Below are 18,852 nucleotides of genomic sequence, written 5' to 3'. Positions count from 1 at the left end.
GCACATAGATAAAACAGAAATGACTGGGTGCAATATGAACGAGACGGCAAAATGCAAACACGAAATATCAAAAGTGATCCAAGAAGAATTAAAGCAAGCGATAGCAATCAGAAATCATCCGGATACTCAAGATCCTGTAGCTTGTTACTCAGGAACTTCCCCAGGGCAGCGGACTTGGATTCCAGGGCCAGAAGCACTGCAGGCGACGAGTCAAGATTCAGACTCGCGAGGCGGTCTAGGTCGTTGCTGCGGTCGATTTCCCACTGCAGCTGTAGCGCCGCGTCCGAGTCGTTATAAGCAGGTGTTAGAGGACGTTCTGCTGTTGCTGCTGAGGCTACCCTTTCGTGCAGCGCTGCTGCCGGTGTACAGGTTGGGTTGGGTGCTGATGATGCAAGACTCGTGGGATTAGGGTGGTCCATCGGGTGGCTGTCGAATGCTGTTGAGTAGGATTCGGCTCCGGCGGTGGCTCGTTCTGTATCGCTTGCTGCAGACCCAGGCGGTGCGCGGTCGCGTCCATCACCATTAGAGGATGGGGGCGGCTGTTGCTGGTCCTGCGGTGGGTTAATATGGCTGGGACCCACGACAGCGAGGAGGACTTTGTCTGCGATTTTGGTGACGACCGCGGCTAGGTTTTCGAATTCGAAGACTATCGACCCAACATCGCCTAATGGCACGGAGGGTGTTGTTACAAATGATGAGGGATGGCTGGAGGGGTTAACGCCAGTCAGGTTACCAGCGGGGGCATTTACTGCATATGATAAATACGCGGCGCCGTATGTCGCGCTCAGGTTTCGTAGTTTGCGTGCAGGAAGTGAGGAGGCATGCGCGAAAATGGCCCCATTTGTAGCGAATATCCTATGCAGGTTTTATCAGTGCCGAGACACTCCAGATTTACGTGATGACCTGATGAGGAGGGGATTCTTTTTCTCTCGAATACAAATAAATGTTATACATATACATATATACGTATATAAGAGGGAACTAACATAATAGAGGTAATCTCTGGGGGGCATAGGTTATCCTCTAGCAGGTTGGTCAGGGCTTCCGTGTCCAGCATTTTGATGCCCGGCAGCTCTGGGATCATCTCGGCAGGGTTGATATCGTCGAGTTCGGGGTCAGTGACATCAGTGCTGAAGGTCGATGATGTCTTGGTCGAAGAGCAGGAGCAGTCTTCGGGGAAGAAGAAACAGTTATCTATAAAGTCCTCTTCCTCGTCGTCGTATTCGATGGGTTCGCCGTCGCACTCGAGGAGATTCTGCGCGCACTTCACGTGACTTCTCTCCCATACAGGGACGAAGAACGGGTCTTCGAAGCAGTGGTACGAATCTGTATCGCTGGTGCCGGCGCCTGTATCTAGTTCGGTTATCGACATGTTCGCAGGAAGAGTCGCGACAGATACAAGTTCAGATCACAGGGGGGGGTCTGTATGATGGGGAGCATGGCTCGTTGCGGATACATGCTGCTTGGGGAGTGTTTGCGGATGGGATGGCAGACACAGAGATATATAGATATATGCTCGGAGCATCCGTCACGCAGCATTTGTCTGTCCCACAAGAAACCCATGCAAAAAATACGAGAGGGCTGGCAGAAGAAACAACAGAAAAAGCAAAGAGATAGTTGGGGCCGCTGGAGGGAAAAGGTGGGCAAATGACACGGCCGGACAGGACAGCCCATTCATTGTCTGGGGATTTAAAGCCATAACTAACTAATAAGGGCGGCTTGAGTGGTAAAATCGGCTTGCAGGGAAATGTAAGAAATGGAGTCGCATGCATGCACGTGTCGGACGGAAACTGGGGATAAGGAAAAAGAAACGAAAAAGAAATAAAAAAATAACCATACCTTGGAGGGCCTTCTAATGCGCTAAGGGACACGGAAAATCATGTGTTTGAGAAGGGTTTGTTGGTCGTCGTTGTTTATGATATAACATAACGGTGCAGCGTATCGTATTTATTATCTGCGTGGTTGGAAGGGTTTAAGTTAGTTTTAGTTTAATATTATTTATTATATTATTTTAGCTAGCGAGAGCATTTGAGGCGAATACTATAACTACGCTATACGCAGTAAAATAACTACGAAGGGAGCCAACCAGATTGCGGGTTGGGTTTGTCACTGGTCAGTTCGAGTCACTATAATATTCCGCGGGGAAATATAAAAGCAAAAAAAGAAAAAGAAAAGAAGCCCGTCATCTAGTTAGTTAGTTAACTACTAGTTAACTAACTTATTAGAGCCTGATATGATATGGGATATTTATTAATATGGTTGGTTTCTTCTTCCTCCGTGGGGGTTGGATATCCATTCAGCCAGGCGCCTCACACGACCAATTCCCTGCCTCTTGAGCTTACAAAATAAAACATCATAACTAGTTAATAATAATAACTAATACATTCATCAGTCTGTGCATATTAGTTTAATCGAATTGGTTTTAGCTAGTTAACTATGAAACTAGCTGACTCATTCTTAGATTCCCCATCATCTTGCGCGGCCATACAAGCCAGGGGTAAAGGGTTTATTTACTGTGTACGGAGTAGTCAGGCCGCCTCCAAATGCTGCGAGGCAAACACGCCGCCTGCTGAGGTATTTAACGCGGGGAAGTGCTGAGAGTTCATCCCACGGCCTCTTTACCAATTACTTCGATTTTTCAACTTCTCGTTCTGGATGATCTCGATCCAGTATCCGTCTGGGTCAAGCACGAAGGCTACGTTCTTCATGCGCCCGTCTGTCAGTCGCTTTTTCCAGGCCACTTTTTGCTCCTCCAAACGAGCACACGCAGCGTCTAGATCGTCCACTGACACGCCTGCACGGTAGGGAAATTGATTAGCTTTTTTGGCTAGGCCTTCATGAGGTTTCTCTCTCTCTTTTTTTTTGGGGGGGGGGAGGGGGAGGAAGGGGATTGAATATCTTAATCTTAAATCACGTACAGATATGCCCGAAACCCTGAGGCTCTGCGTTGCCATCATGATAGACCTTCCCTTCCTGCTTTTCTGTGCCGTAAATCCATGTCAATTCCACCAAACCCTCCCAGTCCGCGGTGGGATTGGCAGTGCCCTCTTGGAGCGACGGATTGGACGCGGGATAGGCGAGTAAAAACCGCTTCCCTTCCCCATTCTCAAGCTCGGCCGTGTGGACAAGAGTCATGCCTAAAACTTCCTGGTAGAATTTCAAACTTTTTTGAGAGTCCTTGACCCTGAGCATAGTGTGGTTCAGCCGATAGGTGGATGGATCCGACTGTCCAACGGCTGCATCCGTTTCGTGTTTCCAACTGATAGCTATCCAATATCCGTCTGGATCCTTCACGATGGCCTGGTTCTGGGTCTTCCCTTCGCCAATCTTCTTCTGGAACACATACCCGGCATCCTCAAGGCGTTTACATGCCAGCTCGAGATTATCAACGGAGATTCCGAGATGACCGAATCCGCAGTGTGGTTCTGTGTTGCCGTTCGTGATTGCGTACGAAGGGTCATCCTCTGTGCCGTAGTTGTGAGTAAGTTCGACGACGCCGTTCCTGTCCGACCAGTGGTTTGAACCCGAGAGGGACTGGGGGCCGTTGTATGCTAGGAAGTAGAGGGAGAATTTGTTCTCGGGGAAATCGATCTTGTTGATGAGGGAGAGGCCGAGGAACTCGTAAAATTCAACTAGTCACACACAACAAACAACGATTGTATTAGATTTTGTTAACCTATCACCACGGAGACGAGACAGGGAGTCAAATGGGGGTAGGTACCTGATCTCTTTGGGTCCTTCACCCGAAGCATAGAATCTAATAAAGGGACAAAGATCAGTCAGCGCAGCCCTCGAGGAGGTAGAAGCAGCAGCAGTAGCACCAGTAGCACCAGTAAGACCAATAATGGGGACATATCATACGGTTCAATTTGTATGTGGAAGTGTCTGTCGCCATGATTTCTGTCGCAGTGATATACGGATATCAACGTGCGGATGTCAGTGCCAAAAAGAGAAAATGACATCATTGGGGGGAATAGTTAGTTTAACTAACCCAGCTGGGCTTATTATGAAGAGCAGAACAAAGTAATGGGGCCGGAGAGTTGGTGTAGAAGCAGAGCAGAAAAGAGAGAATCCGCTATTGTTGAACAAAAATGGAAGAAATAGAATATATGGAAGCAGTTTGGCGTCGGGCGGGGGCTTTGACGGAAAGGAAGCGGGAGGATGGCATTTTATTATTACTATTATTAACTTTATTATTATTATTGTCCATGGATCATCGTCATCACCATTAACTAGCCTGTTATTTAGTTTATCTAAGTTAGTTAACTTAAGCTCTTTAGTAGTTAAAGGCCTGTACGGAGTAGTTAGGTTACAATGGTTGCCGGTCAACGCAGCATGCTATTCAATAATACAAAGTGGATATTGATGGTAGTTTGTTCCTCTATATTCCGTACAGAACAATAATTAATTGACTAATAGTAGTAGTATTGACGTTTAACCCTATATAAATTGCACTCCTCTTCCTCTGCTCGACTGCACCGACTCGCGCTCGGCTAAATAACCCCCCCCTGCTCCGAGCCGACGGGATGTTTGCCGAACCGCAAACCCTTTCCCCCCGCAACAACTTCATCGCTGCTCCAGACATGGTCAGCTTCAAAAGGATACTGTATACATGTTAATAATAATCATTATGTTCAATCTTCTATGATCTCTGTCGTTTCCTTTCTCATTCTCTTTCCTTGACATCATCCTTACAACCCTCCTCGTCAATTGAAAGCCCGATTTCCCCCAGATAATACCTCCGCTTCTCCTCCCTATCAACAAACCGCAACCATGAGCCTCCCCTCTATAAGAATAGCTCCCTCTGCCGCTTCAAGGGCTCTCAATCTCCTCCGGACTGTCCAATTCACTCACCCTCCAACATGTCCCTGCCACTCCAACCCTGCGCATCACCACCACCATCGCCATGCCTCCCCCATATCCAAGCATGTCCGCAATCTTGCAACCCCCATCGATCCCTCCCACCAGAAGGAATATGCCTTTGAAATGGCCGCCTCGAGTATCCGATTTGGGCCAGGTTCCACCAAGGAGGTTGGCATGGATTTCAAAAACTTGGGCGCTAAGCGTGTCTGTATCGTGACGGATTCAAATATCGCCAAGTTAGACCCCATGAAGCACGCAATCGAGGCTCTGACGAAAGAAGGCGTGGAATTTACCGTATATGATAAAGTTCGCGTTGAGCCAAAGGATTATTCGTGAGTTTTGTAATCCTCCAACGTTCCGTTGTCCCCTGAGGATCTAACTTGGTAGTAGGTGGAAAATAAGTGGAAAATACGTTGCTGACGGGTCGTTGCCTGAAATAGAATCAAAGATGCCATTGCCTTTGCGAAACCATACAACGCTGATGCATTTCTTGCCGTAGGTACGTTTCATATATATAAAAGTGAATTAAAAAAGCAGTTAACTACTGTTGGCCCTTCTAGCTAACCCAACCGTATCCCTGATTTTTTTAGGTGGCGGGTCCGTCATCGACACGGCGAAACTCATGAATCTATATTGTATCTATCCGGAAGCCGACTTCCTAGACTTCGTAAACGCCCCCCTTGGAAAAGGATTGCCAATTACGAGGACACTCAAACCTCTGATCGCCGTGCCCACCACTGCCGGTACGGGCGCTGAAACCACAGGTACCGCCATTTTCGACTTGGTTTCCAAGAAGGCGAAAACAGGCGTTGCACACAGAAACCTGAAGCCTACGCTGGGCATATGTGATCCTCTCAACACACGAACCATGCCATCGCAAGTTCATGCTTCCTCCGGTTTGGATGTCCTCTGCCATTCCCTGGAGTCTTGGACCGCGATTCCCTACAACGAGAGAACGCCGAGACCAACCAACCCAATCAACCGCCCCGCCTACCAGGGTGCAAACCCAATCTCGGACATTTTCTCCCTGCAAGCGCTACGTAGTACGGTCAAGTATCTTCCTCGTGCTGTTAAGAACCCAGATGACACTGAAGCCCAAAGCCAAATGCTTCTCGCTGCAACGCTGGCTGGCGTAGGCTTCGGGAATGCCGGTGTCCATCTCTGCCACGGGATGAGCTACCCCATCTCCGGACAGAATCCGGGATATAAGCACCCAGGATATGCTGTGGGCCACGATATCATTCCCCACGGCGTGTCTGTTGCAGTCACTGCGCCAGCTGTTTTCAAGTTCACGGCGGCCAGCAACCCGGACCGCCACCTTGCTGCAGCGGAAGCTTTTGGGGTGGACATTTCAAATATGAAAAGAGAGAGCGCCGGTGAGGTGCTGGGTGAAGCAGTGGCTGAGTTCCTGATCGGGCTTGGAGACCAACCACGCGGGCTAAAGGAGCTTGGGTTCAACTCTAGCAATCTGGACGACCTGATCGAGGGGACTATTCCACAGCAGCGCGTGTTGAACCTGGCCCCCAGCCTGAGCAAAGAACTGGGTGCGGAGAAAGAAGAACTGAGAAGGCTTTTCGAGGAATCGATGGAGTATTAGTAGGCTATAAGAAGTAAGCTTCCTGTATGATCTAAGTTACTTTCTATTGCTTTTCATTTTCCCATACCGTATTTTTTTCTTTTTTCTTTTCTTTTTCCCCTTTTTCTTCCAATACATTCCTGGTAAACCATTGGACTGCAAACTACATGTATTAGAATAAGAATGTCGAGTTAGTAATAACAGCAAAAACTTAGTTCCCGGAGTTTTTCCCAGTACAAATAACCTCTGCCTGTCTATGCCCAACAGTAACGGATACCCGTGCTGTATCCCGGCGGCTACGCCTGGAAACTCGATTCGTCGCTGGGGACTAATATCAAGGGGGATAAAATTGGCTTCAAGTCGTCAACCGTGGTTGGTGTCTGGCCTGACTCAATCCTTCAGCATAAGGCTGGCGTCACATTCATGCAACATTCGGACCTTGCGAGGAGGAGTCGTTGCTTACTTATTGAGTCTTCAGACTACTCATCGATAAGTTTAGGAGAACATAGGTTGATGACACGGTGTGCTGGAAGTTTGAACGTAGTTGCAGGATATGCCTACAGCCTGTTGCTTGGAAATTTAACATTTTGTTCCAGTTCAGTTGAGAGGAACTTGCCCTCTTAAGGTTTCATTCAACTCCAGACGATTAGCTTATTTGAAGGGCCATTCCTCAATACTCACCCTCCAAGTTACAGTAGCTACATCGAACTGGGAGTTAAATAATGCAAGCCGACCTCCCAGCCCTTCTCCAGGCCCCCAGTTCCGATTTCACCTTGAAAGCCCACTCCACTGCTGGAAGAAACGGTTCCAAACCAAAATGAGACAAATCAGGTTAACTAATAGAAATTCTTATCTATCAGGCAGGGTTCACAAGGGGACGGCAGAACGTCCAACTAGCCCATTCGCTGCGCCCAATAATACCCCGGACTGTGCTGTGCCTAAGGCAGTTAACTTACTCCGGGGAGATTGTGAGCGATTGGGTGTTGGCTTGTTGAATTGTTTGAATATTGAATTTCCGGCTGGCTAGAGATTGAATACTGATGCATGCATTGTGGCACTGAATTGTCCCCCCCCCCTCCTATCCCCCTCTCCCCCTCTCCCTAGTGTGTTCTTGTTCTTATACCTAAAGCTTTTCGCGGATTCATGGGGCTGTGCGCCTTTCCGGAAATGAGGAGAAGCTGAGCTGTTTAGGCCGGAGGATGGTTATGCAGAGAGGTAAGTAAGTTAAAAAAGTACAGTACAAGATAATATTAATATATATATATATATATATATATATATATATATGCGCGTGTGTTTGTTTGTGTGATCTCTCTGTCTCTCTCTCTCTCTTTCTTCCATCTTCCATTTCTTCCACTTCTGCTGCTGTCAGCGTCGAAAATAAGTATCTACATTTTGAGCATAGCATATTTCTGTTTCTCAGGGTAGTCAGTCAATCAATCCCACTTAAAAGATCTATTCAATTCATCCATCTATCCGTTTCCCCCATGCCTCTACTCTCAAATGATGCGGTGCGAGCTAAAGTGCTGGTCCCAGAGAAGTTGTCTCCTGACGGCCTGTCACTGCTCAAATCTACCCTGAATGTTCACGAGAGGACGGACCTCAGCCCGGACGAGTTGGTGAAAATCATCCCCGACTACCAAGCATTGCTTGTACGTTCGGAGACTAAAGTCACTGCGGAGGTGTTGCAGGCGGGGAAGAATCTGAAGGTTGTTGGGAGAGCAGGCGTTGGTGTTGATAACGTTGGTGAGAATGACTCTTATATTCTTCTGTTTAGCTACTCCGTTTCTCTTCATCCTACGCATTTACTTTTTTTTTTTTTTTTTTTTTTTGGTCCCTCCGAGGAATAGTCAACTTGGTTATGCAATGCTCCCATCCAAACGGTCCAATATCTCATGTAGTCTCGAAGAACACAGAACACCACTGACCCCCCTTTTGTTATAGACGTTGCTGCTGCAACCAAACTTGGGATCGTGGTCATAAACTCCCCCTCCGGAAATGTTGGGGCTGCTGCCGAGCATACGATAGCGTTGATGCTTTCCATGGCCAGAAACATCCCTAATGGTTGCTCAAGCCTCAAAGATGGGAAATGGGAAAGGAGTCGATTAGTGGGTGTTGAAGTTAAAGGGAAGACCCTAGGAATTATCGGCCTGGGAAAAGGTACGAGCTGCATTGATCCAATTTTGAACATAAACCCCCTGAGAGAGCAATTCCTCATACGGTGTGTTCTTTATAGTTGGCTTGATAGTTGCGCGACTCGCCAAAGGGCTAGGGATGAAGGTGAATGCTGTCGATCCCTATGCTTCTGCTGCGGTTGCAGAATCCGCGTCTGTGAACCTTCTACCTTCCCTTGATGCACTGCTGCCGACAGTAGATTTCCTCACGATTCATACACCTTTGATCGCATCAACGAGGGGAATGATATCATCCGCAGAGCTTTCGCAGTTGAAAAGAGGCGCTCGTGTACTAAATGTCGCTCGTGGCGGAACTTTTGACGAAACTTCTCTTCTCGAAGCCCTAGAATCAGGCCATTTGGCTGGAGCGGCAATTGATGTTTTTACATCAGAGCCTCCAGCTATTGGTTCCAGCGCCGCAAAACTCATTGCCCATCCCCGTGTTTTGGCGACCCCACATCTTGGTGCCTCTACAGTTGAAGCACAGGAGAATGTCTCCATTGATGTCTGCGAACAGGTTCTCCAGATATTGAGCGGTGCCCTCCCTCGAAGTGCCGTGAATGCGCCCTTGATTTTGCCGGAAGTATACAAGAAGCTCCAACCATTTGTACATCTCGTAGAGAAAATGGGGAGCCTATATATCCAGCATTTCACATCTGCCGCCACATCTACGGCAAATAGCAGCACATTTGACATGATCTACGAAGGGGAGATTTCTGGGATTAATAATACAAAACCCCTCTTTGCAGCTCTGATCAAGGGGCTCATTGCTCCGATTAGTAGCACGGCGGGCGTCAACGTAAATATCGTCAACGCAGAGCTCATTGCAAAGGAACGTGGCATTGTTGTCAACGAGCGATTCTCCCGCGATCCAGCATCGCATTCTTACTCTTCTCTCATCACACTGGTGGCCCACCCGCCCTCGCGCGCATCTTCCCGTCCACCGCCTGATGTTGCAAGTTCCGTGCCTGCACCAAAAGCGGTCCCCGGGCAGCAGCAAATCATATCCGGGACATGCTCGCAGTCTCAGCCATTAATATCTCGTCTCGGTCGATTTGCTACGTCCTTCGTTCCCGATGGTACGTTACTCATTTGTCACAACTACGATTCTCCCGGAAAAATTGGAGTTGTCGGAAGCATCTTGGGGAAGGAAGGCGTTAATATCAACTTTATGGGCGTGGCCCCTGTCTCAAAAGGTCTATTGGAGTGCGAGAGAATCGCAGCTACCAGTGAGCCTAAGAGTCAGGATATGAGCCAACCTGACACGAGGGATAAGTATGAGGTAGAGCACGAGGCATTAATGATTCTTGGAGTTGATAAGGCCGTAGAAGAGGGTGTAGTCAAGGCCCTTGTGGAGGAAGGGGGGGTATTAAGTGCAAGTGTCGTTTCCCTTTGAGAAAAGAACGCGTGCGTGGTTGGCGGGCTGATTTAAATGCTGTCTGTTGCCTTGTTTGTTTCTCCAAATGATACTGGCTGGCACCCTTCAACTCACATTTCCCAGGATTTCCCTTACAAGCCATCCTTTGATCTATTGTGCTCGAGCATCTAGGGTCTTCAGTTTTCCTATGTTCGTTCGACTAAGTGGATAAAGTGGACTTCGACCTGTTATGTGAGAAATAAAAAGATATATAGAGATTGCGTGTCGTAAGCTAGATGTCCAAATCCTGCTTCAAAGGGACTATTCTCTTCGGCCTGTTGTAGGCTATTCCCAGACTGAAACTAAGATGGTAGTCTGCAGCGCCGAAAACATGATGTAGTTTCCAAAACTTGCACTTGGGCTGTATCCAATTTCGCAAGGTTGTTACCCTCCCCGAAACCAATCCCCCAACTCCCAGAAGGGAAAAAAAAAAAAAAAAAAAAAAAAAAAAAAAAGAGGGATGCGAGTTTCAGGCCGATATGAACGAGTGTTAGAACGTTGGTTTGGCTATCCCGTGCCTTGAGTGGACACTTGAAAAGTTTTGGCTGATAGAATATGTTTGAGAAATGTTCTAGAGTAGCTTCCCAGGCGGTATCGCAAATGTGGAATCAGATAAAGTACTAAGATAAGTAGGTATGCGTGAAACGTGAGATAGACAGTTTACGGGCATGTTAGGATGTCCTTAGATAATTCATAATTCATTAAATGTGCGTGTATATTAGCCATACGTACATAGCGAGCAGCAAGTTGCATATAACCAATCGTTGATTATATATAAAAAAACAAACCCCTGAATAACGAATGCCAAGAGTTCGATGGGCTCTCAGATCCTGCCATAAAAATTCCAATTTTGCAAATTGTTCGACCAGAAACGGTATTATTATTTATAATGACACGTGATTTTTCAAATCGCAGCATTTATCTGGAAGAAGGCTCATCGCAGAGGGCTACCTCCAAAAATGTCCGGTATCTTGCTAGTGTTTCCTGTGAAACTACCATTGCTAGGAGTGAGGGCGGAAGATCTCCTGAATGATTGCCGCGGCGTCGACGGTGTACTACCATTCACACTCCCGCCTGAGCTAAGCGTTCCAGCTCCGACTACTGCTACGTCAGGTGTGTTGCGCCCACTGACAGGAAGTCGGGCTATAGCAGCTCCCGGCACAGTCGTAGCGGGGTTAGAATTAGGGGAATTCCGTGGAGGGGGTTTGAAACCCAGCTTAAAGCCTTCGCGGAATATCTCTTCAAGCATTTGCGATACAATACCCGCATCCTCGTATTCTTGGAACCTTTTCCAGAGTCGCAGGGCCATGCGAGCATCTTCGATTGAGTCATGACCTTCAGAACTAGATGTATTCGCGGTAACGTTGACAGGGGCAGCTTGAGCAGGTTCAGGCGAAGTGGTAGATGTGGTGGACTCCTGGATGTATTCCTTGAAAACAGCCCATGCAAGGTATCGTAAACTCAGGCGACGGTTTTTTGACGGGTGGAAAAACAAATACTGAGTATCCACAGTTTGTGATTTAGGAACTTGGATATTGATTTTACGGAAATCGGAAGCCAGACCATGACCGACGAAAATGCAGCCCAGATTCAAAAGAAGCCATAACTTCTTATATGCAACTTTTAAAGGAACAAGATTGTGGGAGCTGCTTCGTGGGTCCAAGTCGCCCGGTTTGATCCCTGAATACTGCGTGACATAATCGACAATTGGGTCCTTTATGGTGATGTAATCATCGATAAACGGGACACCTTCGGCGGTGCCAGAGCCTCGGATGACAGAAACACGTGCAAGTCCGCTTTTACTTGGGCGAACGATTTCCTGGGTTCCATCTGCTTTGACCTCAATTTCTGCCTTCTCTAAGTCCACAAATTCGGTATCGAGAGCAACTGGGGTTCCTGTGGAGGGCTTTTCATCAGGTTGCAGCACTCGGCAGGCCTCCGTTGGGCGATAATTACTGTAGGTAGGTTAGAGAAGAATAACGGTAATAGCGATAGAGGAAATGAATGCGTGGGTGATAAATCCGCAGGGGGAAATAGAACCAAAAAAAAATAAAAATATAACGAAACGCACTTCATAGACCACTCGTAAAACAACAGAGTGGTATCAAGTTCACTTTTCCAAGAATCATCCACGCCGTGTCGGGCAGTCTGGACTTGGTAAGCCAAACTGCAAGGCGACTTCCAAGACTGATTAAATGAAAACACCTCCTCTCGGCTAACTTCCGTCACGAGGAAATCGTTAAAAAGATGCCATCGGTTCTTGTCGTTCACATCACGCGAAGATATTGCGACGTTTATGAAAGAAACTAAGTGTGGCTTGTGGTGTTCCGGGATATCAATTTCAACCACAAGCCCTACCAGTTCGTATATTATAAGGCCGGGTGTACCATTCTTTCTGCGTGTTATAAGCTCCTCGCCTTCGAAGCATTGTATGCGGCCATCTTCAAGAATGATCCCAACCTCTTCGGGGAGCCACCCAGGCGTGCTCCATAATTGTCGGCTGTTCGGGTTATTTACGGATGCATTTATCATCAAAACCAGAGGCATCCGGTGAACCGTTTTTCGGATAGAAACTTGCTGATAGCGGCGACAGTGGCTGCACCAACCCCTATTTTGGGTTTCGCGCTCAATGCTAGATTTGAGTATATCAGGGAATCGATAGGAAGCATTGCGCCGTGCCTGCTTGGGGTCGATCGCGGGATAGTTTAGCTCATTGACAAATGCGTTTCCAGGTCGTACTGTCTCGTTGCGGCAGAGCATACAGCGGATTGACTCGACCGCATCAGTTGAGAGTGTATGGTCTAGTTCTTCAGAATGTGGAAACATCAATCGAAAATCGTGGGATATCTGATGCAGGAAAAACCGATTGACTGACTGAATAGTTGACGACAGGGACTTCGTGGTCAAATTGTCCTCAAGAAGACCAAGATTTGTTGCTTCTCGAAAACCACTGAAGGTTCTTAACAGGTTTGTTGCCTGGCAGTTTTGCCCGTTTGCTTTGTCGAGCATGTCAAACAGAAAACCCATTTCACACAGGAGACAGTTTTCGTATATGCAGTTCGTTGCTACATGGTGGAGGGCTAAATTTTTGACTAGTGGAATGAATTTAAACAGCTGAAGAAGAGGGTTTGCGAAGGAGTTGGCAATATGCGTCTCCAATCCCGAAAACACCGTGTTATTGTAATATCTAGATGGGAGCGGGGTTAGCATCCATTCGATGCGGAGTATTGAAAAACGTAACTAACCTAAAATCGAAATCATCCACTCCGAACTTGCTATACTTGATCTCGACATTACCATACTTTAAAAGTGGATCCTCCTCTGCCTCTTTATTAATGGCTATACTCTCTAATGTATCCGCAGTTTCACTCATATTATTGTCAAACTTGGCTTTTGCCTGAGCCCTTGCTCGCTCGCTTAAAAACTTTGGAGCAGCTAATGCCGGCTCCGCGGCGGGTTGTGCCCGCGTGCTTTCAACCTGATATCTCCTGGTCTTCCGCGGATTGGGGGCGTAATGCCCTATTTCCCCAGCGTGAAGATATGGAATAATGGCCTGATCAACTTGCGGAGGAATGCTTCCGATTTCAAAAACCAAGTGGCTCGGCCAGGCAGAGAGTAATCGCTCATGGTAGTATGGAATACCAATCACGTTCAAGGGGGTATCATTTGACCAATCTATCATAGGCGGCCGGGAGGGAACATCCGCGAACTCCGTTTCCTTGCTCATTTCGTTGAAATGGATTTTGGACGGGGAACCCCAAAGATGTATGAGGCATTCAGCATCGTTGACTGCGAGAGCTTCCCCTGAGGGTGAAATCTCAAGACCGAGCATAAATGTGACATTTGCCTGTCGCAGATTAATAGCATTAGGATTCATTAGATCAACTACTTGGAGCTGCCCGGTCTGGGAAGCTACGAAGCTTGTAGTCTGTAACTTTGGATGCATTCGGACGTACGCTGCACCAGCGTGAAACGGAATAGGGGGTAATGGGGCCAAGGTTTTTAAATCGTACACATTCGCCAAGGGGTCGACAATCGGAGATCCGAGATGTCGTACGGAAAAGCCGCACGTAACGAGGTAGTCGTTCCGCGCATCCATGTCGTTGACAACGGTACCATGTGCTTTCCAACTTTTCACGACACTGAAATCGGATAGACTCAGTGCATTAACAGAGCCAGTATCAGTCGCGGCACATAGGTAACGACTCTTTTTCATAATTGTGTAATTATGCTCCGTGATTAATTTCTCGACAATTATTCCCTTGTCAACGTCAATGTGGAACATTACGGGTTGGCAGCCAGCAACAATAACCCTTGAAGCCTGCTTGGTGAAACTCATGCAACGGAGATCCTCCATTTCTTCGTGGGAGAGATGCCATATTGTCAGGCCACGGCGGGAGGTGAGATGCACGCTCTTAGAGGACACTGATAATACGCCTTTCTCATGGAATAGAAGCTGGCGAACAGGCCCTTCAGAAGCCGGGTGTGCTTTTACGGACGTATATCTCTGCAGCTCTGGCCCGTAGAAGGAAGTCACTCGTCCCTAACGATAATCAACATTGGATATGTATTAGCAAATTACTTGTCTAGGCGATGCGCTCTTGCGACGCATGTTATCCTAGATAGGGACTCGAGGCCGTGGTCTCACGAATTCATTTCCCGTCCACAGTAACTCCTGTGTGTCATCAAACGCAATCGTTGAGGCGACGGTCGGTAGGACATGGGGACCTGAAGGAGGGACCGCTATCCGGGATACCTCATCCCAGTCCGGATCCATCGTGCAGGCCGACGATGCCTCAGTTATTCGCCAGTGCTGTAGACGAAGCCGATATATTCTAGACCCAAGCGCTTTATAACTCGTCGTTGAGACGGGATAGCAACGTTGTTCGAATAATCCTACCCGTAGGGAAAAGGGCCCTCGGGGAACATCATGTTCGAGGAAAATTCCGGTAATAAAATTAGGGATGTTGAAGTGGTCGTTCACCGCAATCAGGAAAGAATATGTGTGAAGGGAAATGGGGAACGCAAGCAATGGATAGGAAGGAGGCGTTCCACGAAAGACCCGAATTCTAAAATGTTCACGCCAGTACACAAGATATCAATTACTTCCCGTTGACTTTGGTTCGCGCTTCGGTGCTTGGGTTAAGTCATCGCAACGCTGGCGAATAGGTAGCTGAGCAGGGCTCGCTGGGAGAACACAATGACACGTGACTCCAGCAGCTCCCCGCCCCGGTGTGCCCAATGAGCCGAGCGTGGCATTCCGAAACCAGTTTCATTCAATGCTAGAGTAAATAATTTAATTCAAGCCCGCTTTAGCAGTGGACTTCCAAAAGTGATTTAGATTAGCTATTATAACAATCAATACGTATCAACCCAAGTCGACATGGCTTGGGGGAGGAAGCTACAGGCTCATAAATATATGTAGGAATCGTGAGGTATAATCACACGCGAACTGACAGGAACCCAGTGACACCGCAAAAGCCGGTATGCAGGGTATACATCTAGTAGATGATACGGAAATTGAAAAAGACGGAGGCAGCGAGAATATTACTAGGACTATAAAGCATAGACTTTCATTCTCTTATACCAGAACAAACAAGAAAGTTTTAGTCAACTAGGAGAAAAACAACATAAAAGCAATGTCCGCAAAATTGGATTGACCTGTGAACTGTTTACAAAGAGGCAAATGAATACTAACTGGAGGAAATTCCGTAAACGCCTGCGTGCATCCTCCAACCAAGATCGCCGAAATCCTAGGGGCGGAGGATAGTAGAAAAGGTTTGCTATCTGCCCAATTTCCCATTGGGACATGGGTTGGAATCTTTGGCAAATGAAGAACACATATTTACCGATAGAAGGAACTTGGGTTTAGGTTTACGTTTGAAGAAGTTGCTTGTGGGCCGCTTGGTGGATGATAGGACTGGTAACTCCCACTGCCTGGTCCTGGCCGCGCTGCAGCAGGGGCTGTAGGGTACGGAGGCTGACCTGGACTACTGGATGGGACAGATGGAGGTGCTTGGTGAGGTTGGCTAGGAGCTGACGTAGCGAGCTGTTGATGCTGTTGAATATGTTGAGGTGGGTGTGATTGTGCAGTATAAGGTTGATTTAGAGATGGAGTTTGTGACTGGGGGTTACCCACAGGCGAGTATGGAAGAGAAGAAAAGTCAGCCGGCTGTGGTTGAACCTGGTGGCTTGGTTGATGGCTTGGCGAGTGGTAAGAATGTCGAATATTTGGCGGGACGCTGTCTTGCGGGGAGTCATATACTGATGTTCCAAGCTCCTGGGGGTGGTCGGAGGAATTCTGAGCGTGGTTATGAACAAGACCATTTGCTCCGTACGTGTCAGAGGGGGGTTGCTGCTGAGATTGTTGCAAGGGGCGTGTGCCGCTGGGTGTTCGTTGTCTGGTATCAGGAGTCTGCACATTGTTCGGGTAGGGGAGCGGAACTTGCTCGGAGCTGTAGAACGGAGTTTGGCTAGATTGGAAAGGTTTTGGGCCGTCTATGTATTTGTGAGCAGCGGAAGTACTTTCAAAAGGAGAACCCTAATAAAGATAGCCAAATCAAGGGGGAAGGAAATGATACAGAAGCCACGAAAGCGCAGATAGGTGCAAAATTTCATACCTTGTGGGTGAGCGGCATAGTAATGATGGGCTTCGTCCTGTTGAACCCCCTGAGGGTATCCAGGGGATGCACTTTGCACTGGATAGCTGTATGCAGACTGTGGCGGCCGTCCGTAATGCGGCTGTGATGGATGGGCCATCGAGGCCTCTAGAAGGGATTCGTAGTCTCTTCGAGCTTTGATGAACTTTTCATTAAGTTGGGTAAAGTCGTCTTCAAGATGGTTAGCAAATAGTGTTGAGAAAACAGCCCAAATCTAAATACTCACCTTTCTTCTGTGAGTACTTTCCAATCAATTCAATAAGTTTTGGGCGTATGGCAAGCGTAGAATGATATAGAGTTGTGATTTCGTCGTTCTCCTGGACGTTCAATTCTGAACTACTGGTGCTCAAAAGCGTCAAAAGTTTCTCTACATTTTTTATTTCGGCGAAAACTTCAGCCTCCATTTGAGCTTCTCTTTGGAGCTCCTCTTGGGTGGGATCTGATAGTTTCTCAACATAGTTAAGGGGGAAGATTCCGGTTTGGCCCCGCAGAGAACCTTTCCACCAATCTTTGTAAACAGATTCGAGCACCGCAATAACATCACCCTTGCGGAACTGGAGTTCTCCGGGCTCAGATGGTTGAAAGTCATATAGGGCTCGAACCCGAGAAACGGTGGCTGCGGTAGTACCTGATGGAAGAAGCTGGGACGGTGCAGGCTGGCCCTGGCTATCCTGACTGGTCGTACGCTGTGCAGCGGTGTTGTTATGGGTTGAAGAAGAAGAAGATTTATCCTTAATAGACAATGCGAGCGCCATCTGAAGTTCCTCTTCCTCCTTCTGCCGGTCAAAATCGGTAATTTGCCGCTTCGTTGGTTTCGATGGTGGTTGAAGATTTGGATCTGTTAAATAAATAACCTGTTAAACAAGAAACAGTAACGAACAGAGAACTCGAACAAAGTCGGTACAAGACAGCCGTCTACTCACTCTGCGACTTGAGTTTCATATAAGCCTGCTCCATAATACCGAAGTCAGGATTGCTAGAAAACATCTCTGTCCATTCTTCCATCCGCTCTAGTATCTTCGCCTTCACTTGTTGGTGTGTGTTCTATCGGACGTGGATCAATCAGCAAAAGGCCTCGGCGGAGATGGCAGAGGTGTGTGAAATGTAAAACGTCAGTTAACATACCCGATCGTTTGCGAGGCGTAGAAGGGAATCCGTAAAACTTCTCGAAGCCAGCTCACGGTGCATGTTCACCCCGCAATTTTGCGAAAGGGCATTAGCAAGCTGCTCTTCATTAGCAATGAACACAAACACCTCTCATGAATAATCACAAACTGCCAACGCACTTCCAAGGTATAAAGTTGCACGTTAGCATTCCGATGCGCAAGTCGCTTTATCATTGCAGCAACCGCATCTTTCGCGCTGTGAGTCCGGCCGAGTACAGTTAGTCTCTATAATAACGCCAGTGATACTGGCTTCATGCAGAGGTTCCAGAGTCATACCCCGTATCCTCACTGCCAACCTTATCACAAACATCCTTTACACCATCGATTGATCAGCAACAAGATAGTCTACGAAAATCGACGCAATTGTTCCGAGAGTTAGCGTACAAGAATAAATTCCCAATTTTCCGATGTCAAGTTCTCATCCGTCGCCTTGGCTATGGGAAGTTGATTAGTATATGTATCACCATGTTTAGGAACTATAAACTCGGAACAACACTCACCAACGGCATCGTCAAATGCATTTTGCTGTGCGCGGAACATGATTTGATCCCGCAGTTGAACCACCAAGGCGGGGGAGCCTCAAGGAAGATGGGGTGGTTAAGTGAGCCGCTGATGAGATGTATTCAAGCTGTCCTAGTCGATGAAAGGAGTATGGAGCGTACAAGATCGTACTTGAAGGCGAAACCAAAGATGACCGGCTGAATGAAAGCTTAAGACGATGCGGTTTGCAGGCAGGCAACCAAGTTTTTCAAGAGTGTGGCCCACTTGGATGTCTGGGAAAGATCCGGGCTGGAAACGGCTGGGGAAATGGCAGGGTGGGGAACAGCGGAGTTCAGTGGACAGGCTGTGCGGGATTCACGCGGTGATGTTCGCAAGGTAGTGTGTTCCAAGAGGAACTTGTAGTTGAGGAAATGTTGTTGCGACTGTTTAATATGATTACATAACCTAACCGTCAAAGTTAGTTACAGTTAGATCTAACTTATAGATGAACATGCCG

General features: G+C 47.6%; 6 protein-coding genes across 7 annotated transcripts; 2 read left to right on the top strand and 4 right to left on the bottom strand.

Moving 5' to 3' along the window:
• Positions 1-107: 107 nt before the first annotated feature.
• Positions 108-1,878, bottom strand: BDBG_04338 (uncharacterized protein; the record flags this gene model as incomplete). Its single annotated transcript, XM_002625423.2, has 2 exons — positions 987-1,878; positions 108-855 (listed from the first exon to the last, which is right to left on the bottom strand). The coding sequence occupies exons 1-2, from the start codon at positions 1,370-1,372 to the stop codon at positions 108-110; spliced, it is 1,134 nt and encodes a 377-aa protein (XP_002625469.1). The 5' UTR covers positions 1,373-1,878.
• A 145-nt stretch (positions 1,879-2,023) lies between these two features.
• On the bottom strand, positions 2,024-4,184 carry BDBG_04337 (lactoylglutathione lyase). Its single transcript, XM_002625422.2, has 5 exons — positions 3,992-4,184; positions 3,862-3,900; positions 3,722-3,757; positions 2,919-3,632; positions 2,024-2,794 (listed from the first exon to the last, which is right to left on the bottom strand). The coding sequence occupies exons 2-5, from the start codon at positions 3,893-3,895 to the stop codon at positions 2,619-2,621; spliced, it is 960 nt and encodes a 319-aa protein (XP_002625468.1). The 5' UTR covers positions 3,896-3,900; positions 3,992-4,184; the 3' UTR covers positions 2,024-2,618.
• Positions 4,185-4,368: 184 nt separating this feature from the next.
• Positions 4,369-8,129, top strand: BDBG_04336. 2 transcript variants are annotated; one of them, XM_031721627.1, is made up of 4 exons: positions 4,372-5,195; positions 5,304-5,362; positions 5,454-6,473; positions 6,655-7,740. In XM_031721627.1, exons 1-3 carry the CDS (start codon positions 4,774-4,776, stop codon positions 6,458-6,460), a joined length of 1,488 nt encoding a protein of 495 aa, XP_031578256.1. In that variant the 5' UTR covers positions 4,372-4,773; the 3' UTR covers positions 6,461-6,473; positions 6,655-7,740. The 2 variants fall into 2 exon arrangements, with proteins under 2 accessions (XP_002625467.1, XP_031578256.1); XM_002625421.2 differs by having other exon boundaries at positions 4,369-5,195; positions 5,454-8,129.
• BDBG_04335 (phosphoglycerate dehydrogenase) lies at positions 7,631-10,343 on the top strand. The gene is made up of 3 exons (XM_031721626.1): positions 7,631-7,654; positions 8,384-8,599; positions 8,676-10,343. Exons 1-3 carry the CDS (start codon positions 7,639-7,641, stop codon positions 10,007-10,009), a joined length of 1,566 nt encoding a protein of 521 aa, XP_031578255.1. The 5' UTR covers positions 7,631-7,638; the 3' UTR covers positions 10,010-10,343.
• On the bottom strand, positions 8,277-15,196 carry BDBG_04334 (PAB-dependent poly(A)-specific ribonuclease subunit pan2). Its single transcript, XM_002625419.2, has 4 exons — positions 14,679-15,196; positions 13,276-14,573; positions 12,102-13,217; positions 8,277-11,985 (listed from the first exon to the last, which is right to left on the bottom strand). Exons 1-4 carry the CDS (start codon positions 14,805-14,807, stop codon positions 10,965-10,967), a joined length of 3,564 nt encoding a protein of 1,187 aa, XP_002625465.1. The 5' UTR covers positions 14,808-15,196; the 3' UTR covers positions 8,277-10,964.
• Positions 15,197-18,810, bottom strand: BDBG_04333 (signal transducing adaptor molecule). The gene is made up of 9 exons (XM_002625418.2): positions 18,356-18,810; positions 18,240-18,289; positions 18,132-18,166; positions 17,976-18,051; positions 17,815-17,913; positions 17,613-17,733; positions 16,916-17,527; positions 16,651-16,860; positions 15,197-16,528 (listed from the first exon to the last, which is right to left on the bottom strand). The coding sequence occupies exons 1-9, from the start codon at positions 18,393-18,395 to the stop codon at positions 15,876-15,878; spliced, it is 1,896 nt and encodes a 631-aa protein (XP_002625464.1). The 5' UTR covers positions 18,396-18,810; the 3' UTR covers positions 15,197-15,875.
• Positions 18,811-18,852: the final 42 nt, after the last annotated feature.

Source organism: Blastomyces gilchristii, assembly GCF_000003855.2.
Source record: "Blastomyces gilchristii SLH14081 genomic scaffold supercont1.7, whole genome shotgun sequence".
In the NCBI taxonomy this organism is placed as follows: Eukaryota; Fungi; Ascomycota; class Eurotiomycetes; order Onygenales; family Ajellomycetaceae; genus Blastomyces; species Blastomyces gilchristii.
Note: the sequence above shows the minus strand (reverse complement) of the source record. Positions and strands in the feature narration are given on the sequence as shown.

What these genes read in the sequence shown, in the direction of transcription:
- BDBG_04337 (XM_002625422.2), bottom strand. Translation starts at nt 3,895, where the DNA reads ATGGCGACAGACACTTCCACATACAAATTGAACC. An exon ending in TTCCACATACAAATTGAACC is followed by an intron (nt 3,758 to 3,861) that starts GTATGATATGTC and finishes TCCCTTTATTAG; the next exon opens with ATTCTATGCTTCGGGTGAAG. An exon ending in GAAGGACCCAAAGAGATCAG is followed by an intron (nt 3,633 to 3,721) that starts GTACCTACCCCC and finishes GTGTGTGACTAG; the next exon opens with TTGAATTTTACGAGTTCCTC.
- BDBG_04336 (XM_002625421.2), top strand. Translation starts at nt 4,774, where the DNA reads ATGAGCCTCCCCTCTATAAGAATAGCTCCCTCTGCCGCTTCAAGGGCT. An exon ending in GTTGAGCCAAAGGATTATTC is followed by an intron (nt 5,196 to 5,303) that starts GTGAGTTTTGTA and finishes TGCCTGAAATAG; the next exon opens with AATCAAAGATGCCATTGCCT. An exon ending in TGATGCATTTCTTGCCGTAG is followed by an intron (nt 5,363 to 5,453) that starts GTACGTTTCATA and finishes TGATTTTTTTAG; the next exon opens with GTGGCGGGTCCGTCATCGAC.
- BDBG_04335 (XM_031721626.1), top strand. An exon ending in AATTATCGGCCTGGGAAAAG is followed by an intron (nt 8,600 to 8,675) that starts GTACGAGCTGCA and finishes TGTTCTTTATAG; the next exon opens with TTGGCTTGATAGTTGCGCGA.
- BDBG_04334 (XM_002625419.2), bottom strand. Translation starts at nt 14,807, where the DNA reads ATGGATCCGGACTGGGATGAGGTATCCCGGATAGCGGTCCCTCCTTCA. An exon ending in TGTGGACGGGAAATGAATTC is followed by an intron (nt 14,574 to 14,678) that starts GTGAGACCACGG and finishes GATTATCGTTAG; the next exon opens with GGACGAGTGACTTCCTTCTA. An exon ending in TTTTACGAGTGGTCTATGAA is followed by an intron (nt 11,986 to 12,101) that starts GTGCGTTTCGTT and finishes ACCTACCTACAG; the next exon opens with TAATTATCGCCCAACGGAGG.
- BDBG_04333 (XM_002625418.2), bottom strand. Translation starts at nt 18,395, where the DNA reads ATGTTCCGCGCACAGCAAAATGCATTTGACGATGCCGTTG. An exon ending in AAAATTGGGAATTTATTCTT is followed by an intron (nt 18,167 to 18,239) that starts GTACGCTAACTC and finishes GATGGTGTAAAG; the next exon opens with GATGTTTGTGATAAGGTTGG. An exon ending in TATGAAACTCAAGTCGCAGA is followed by an intron (nt 17,528 to 17,612) that starts GTGAGTAGACGG and finishes TTTATTTAACAG; the next exon opens with ATCCAAATCTTCAACCACCA.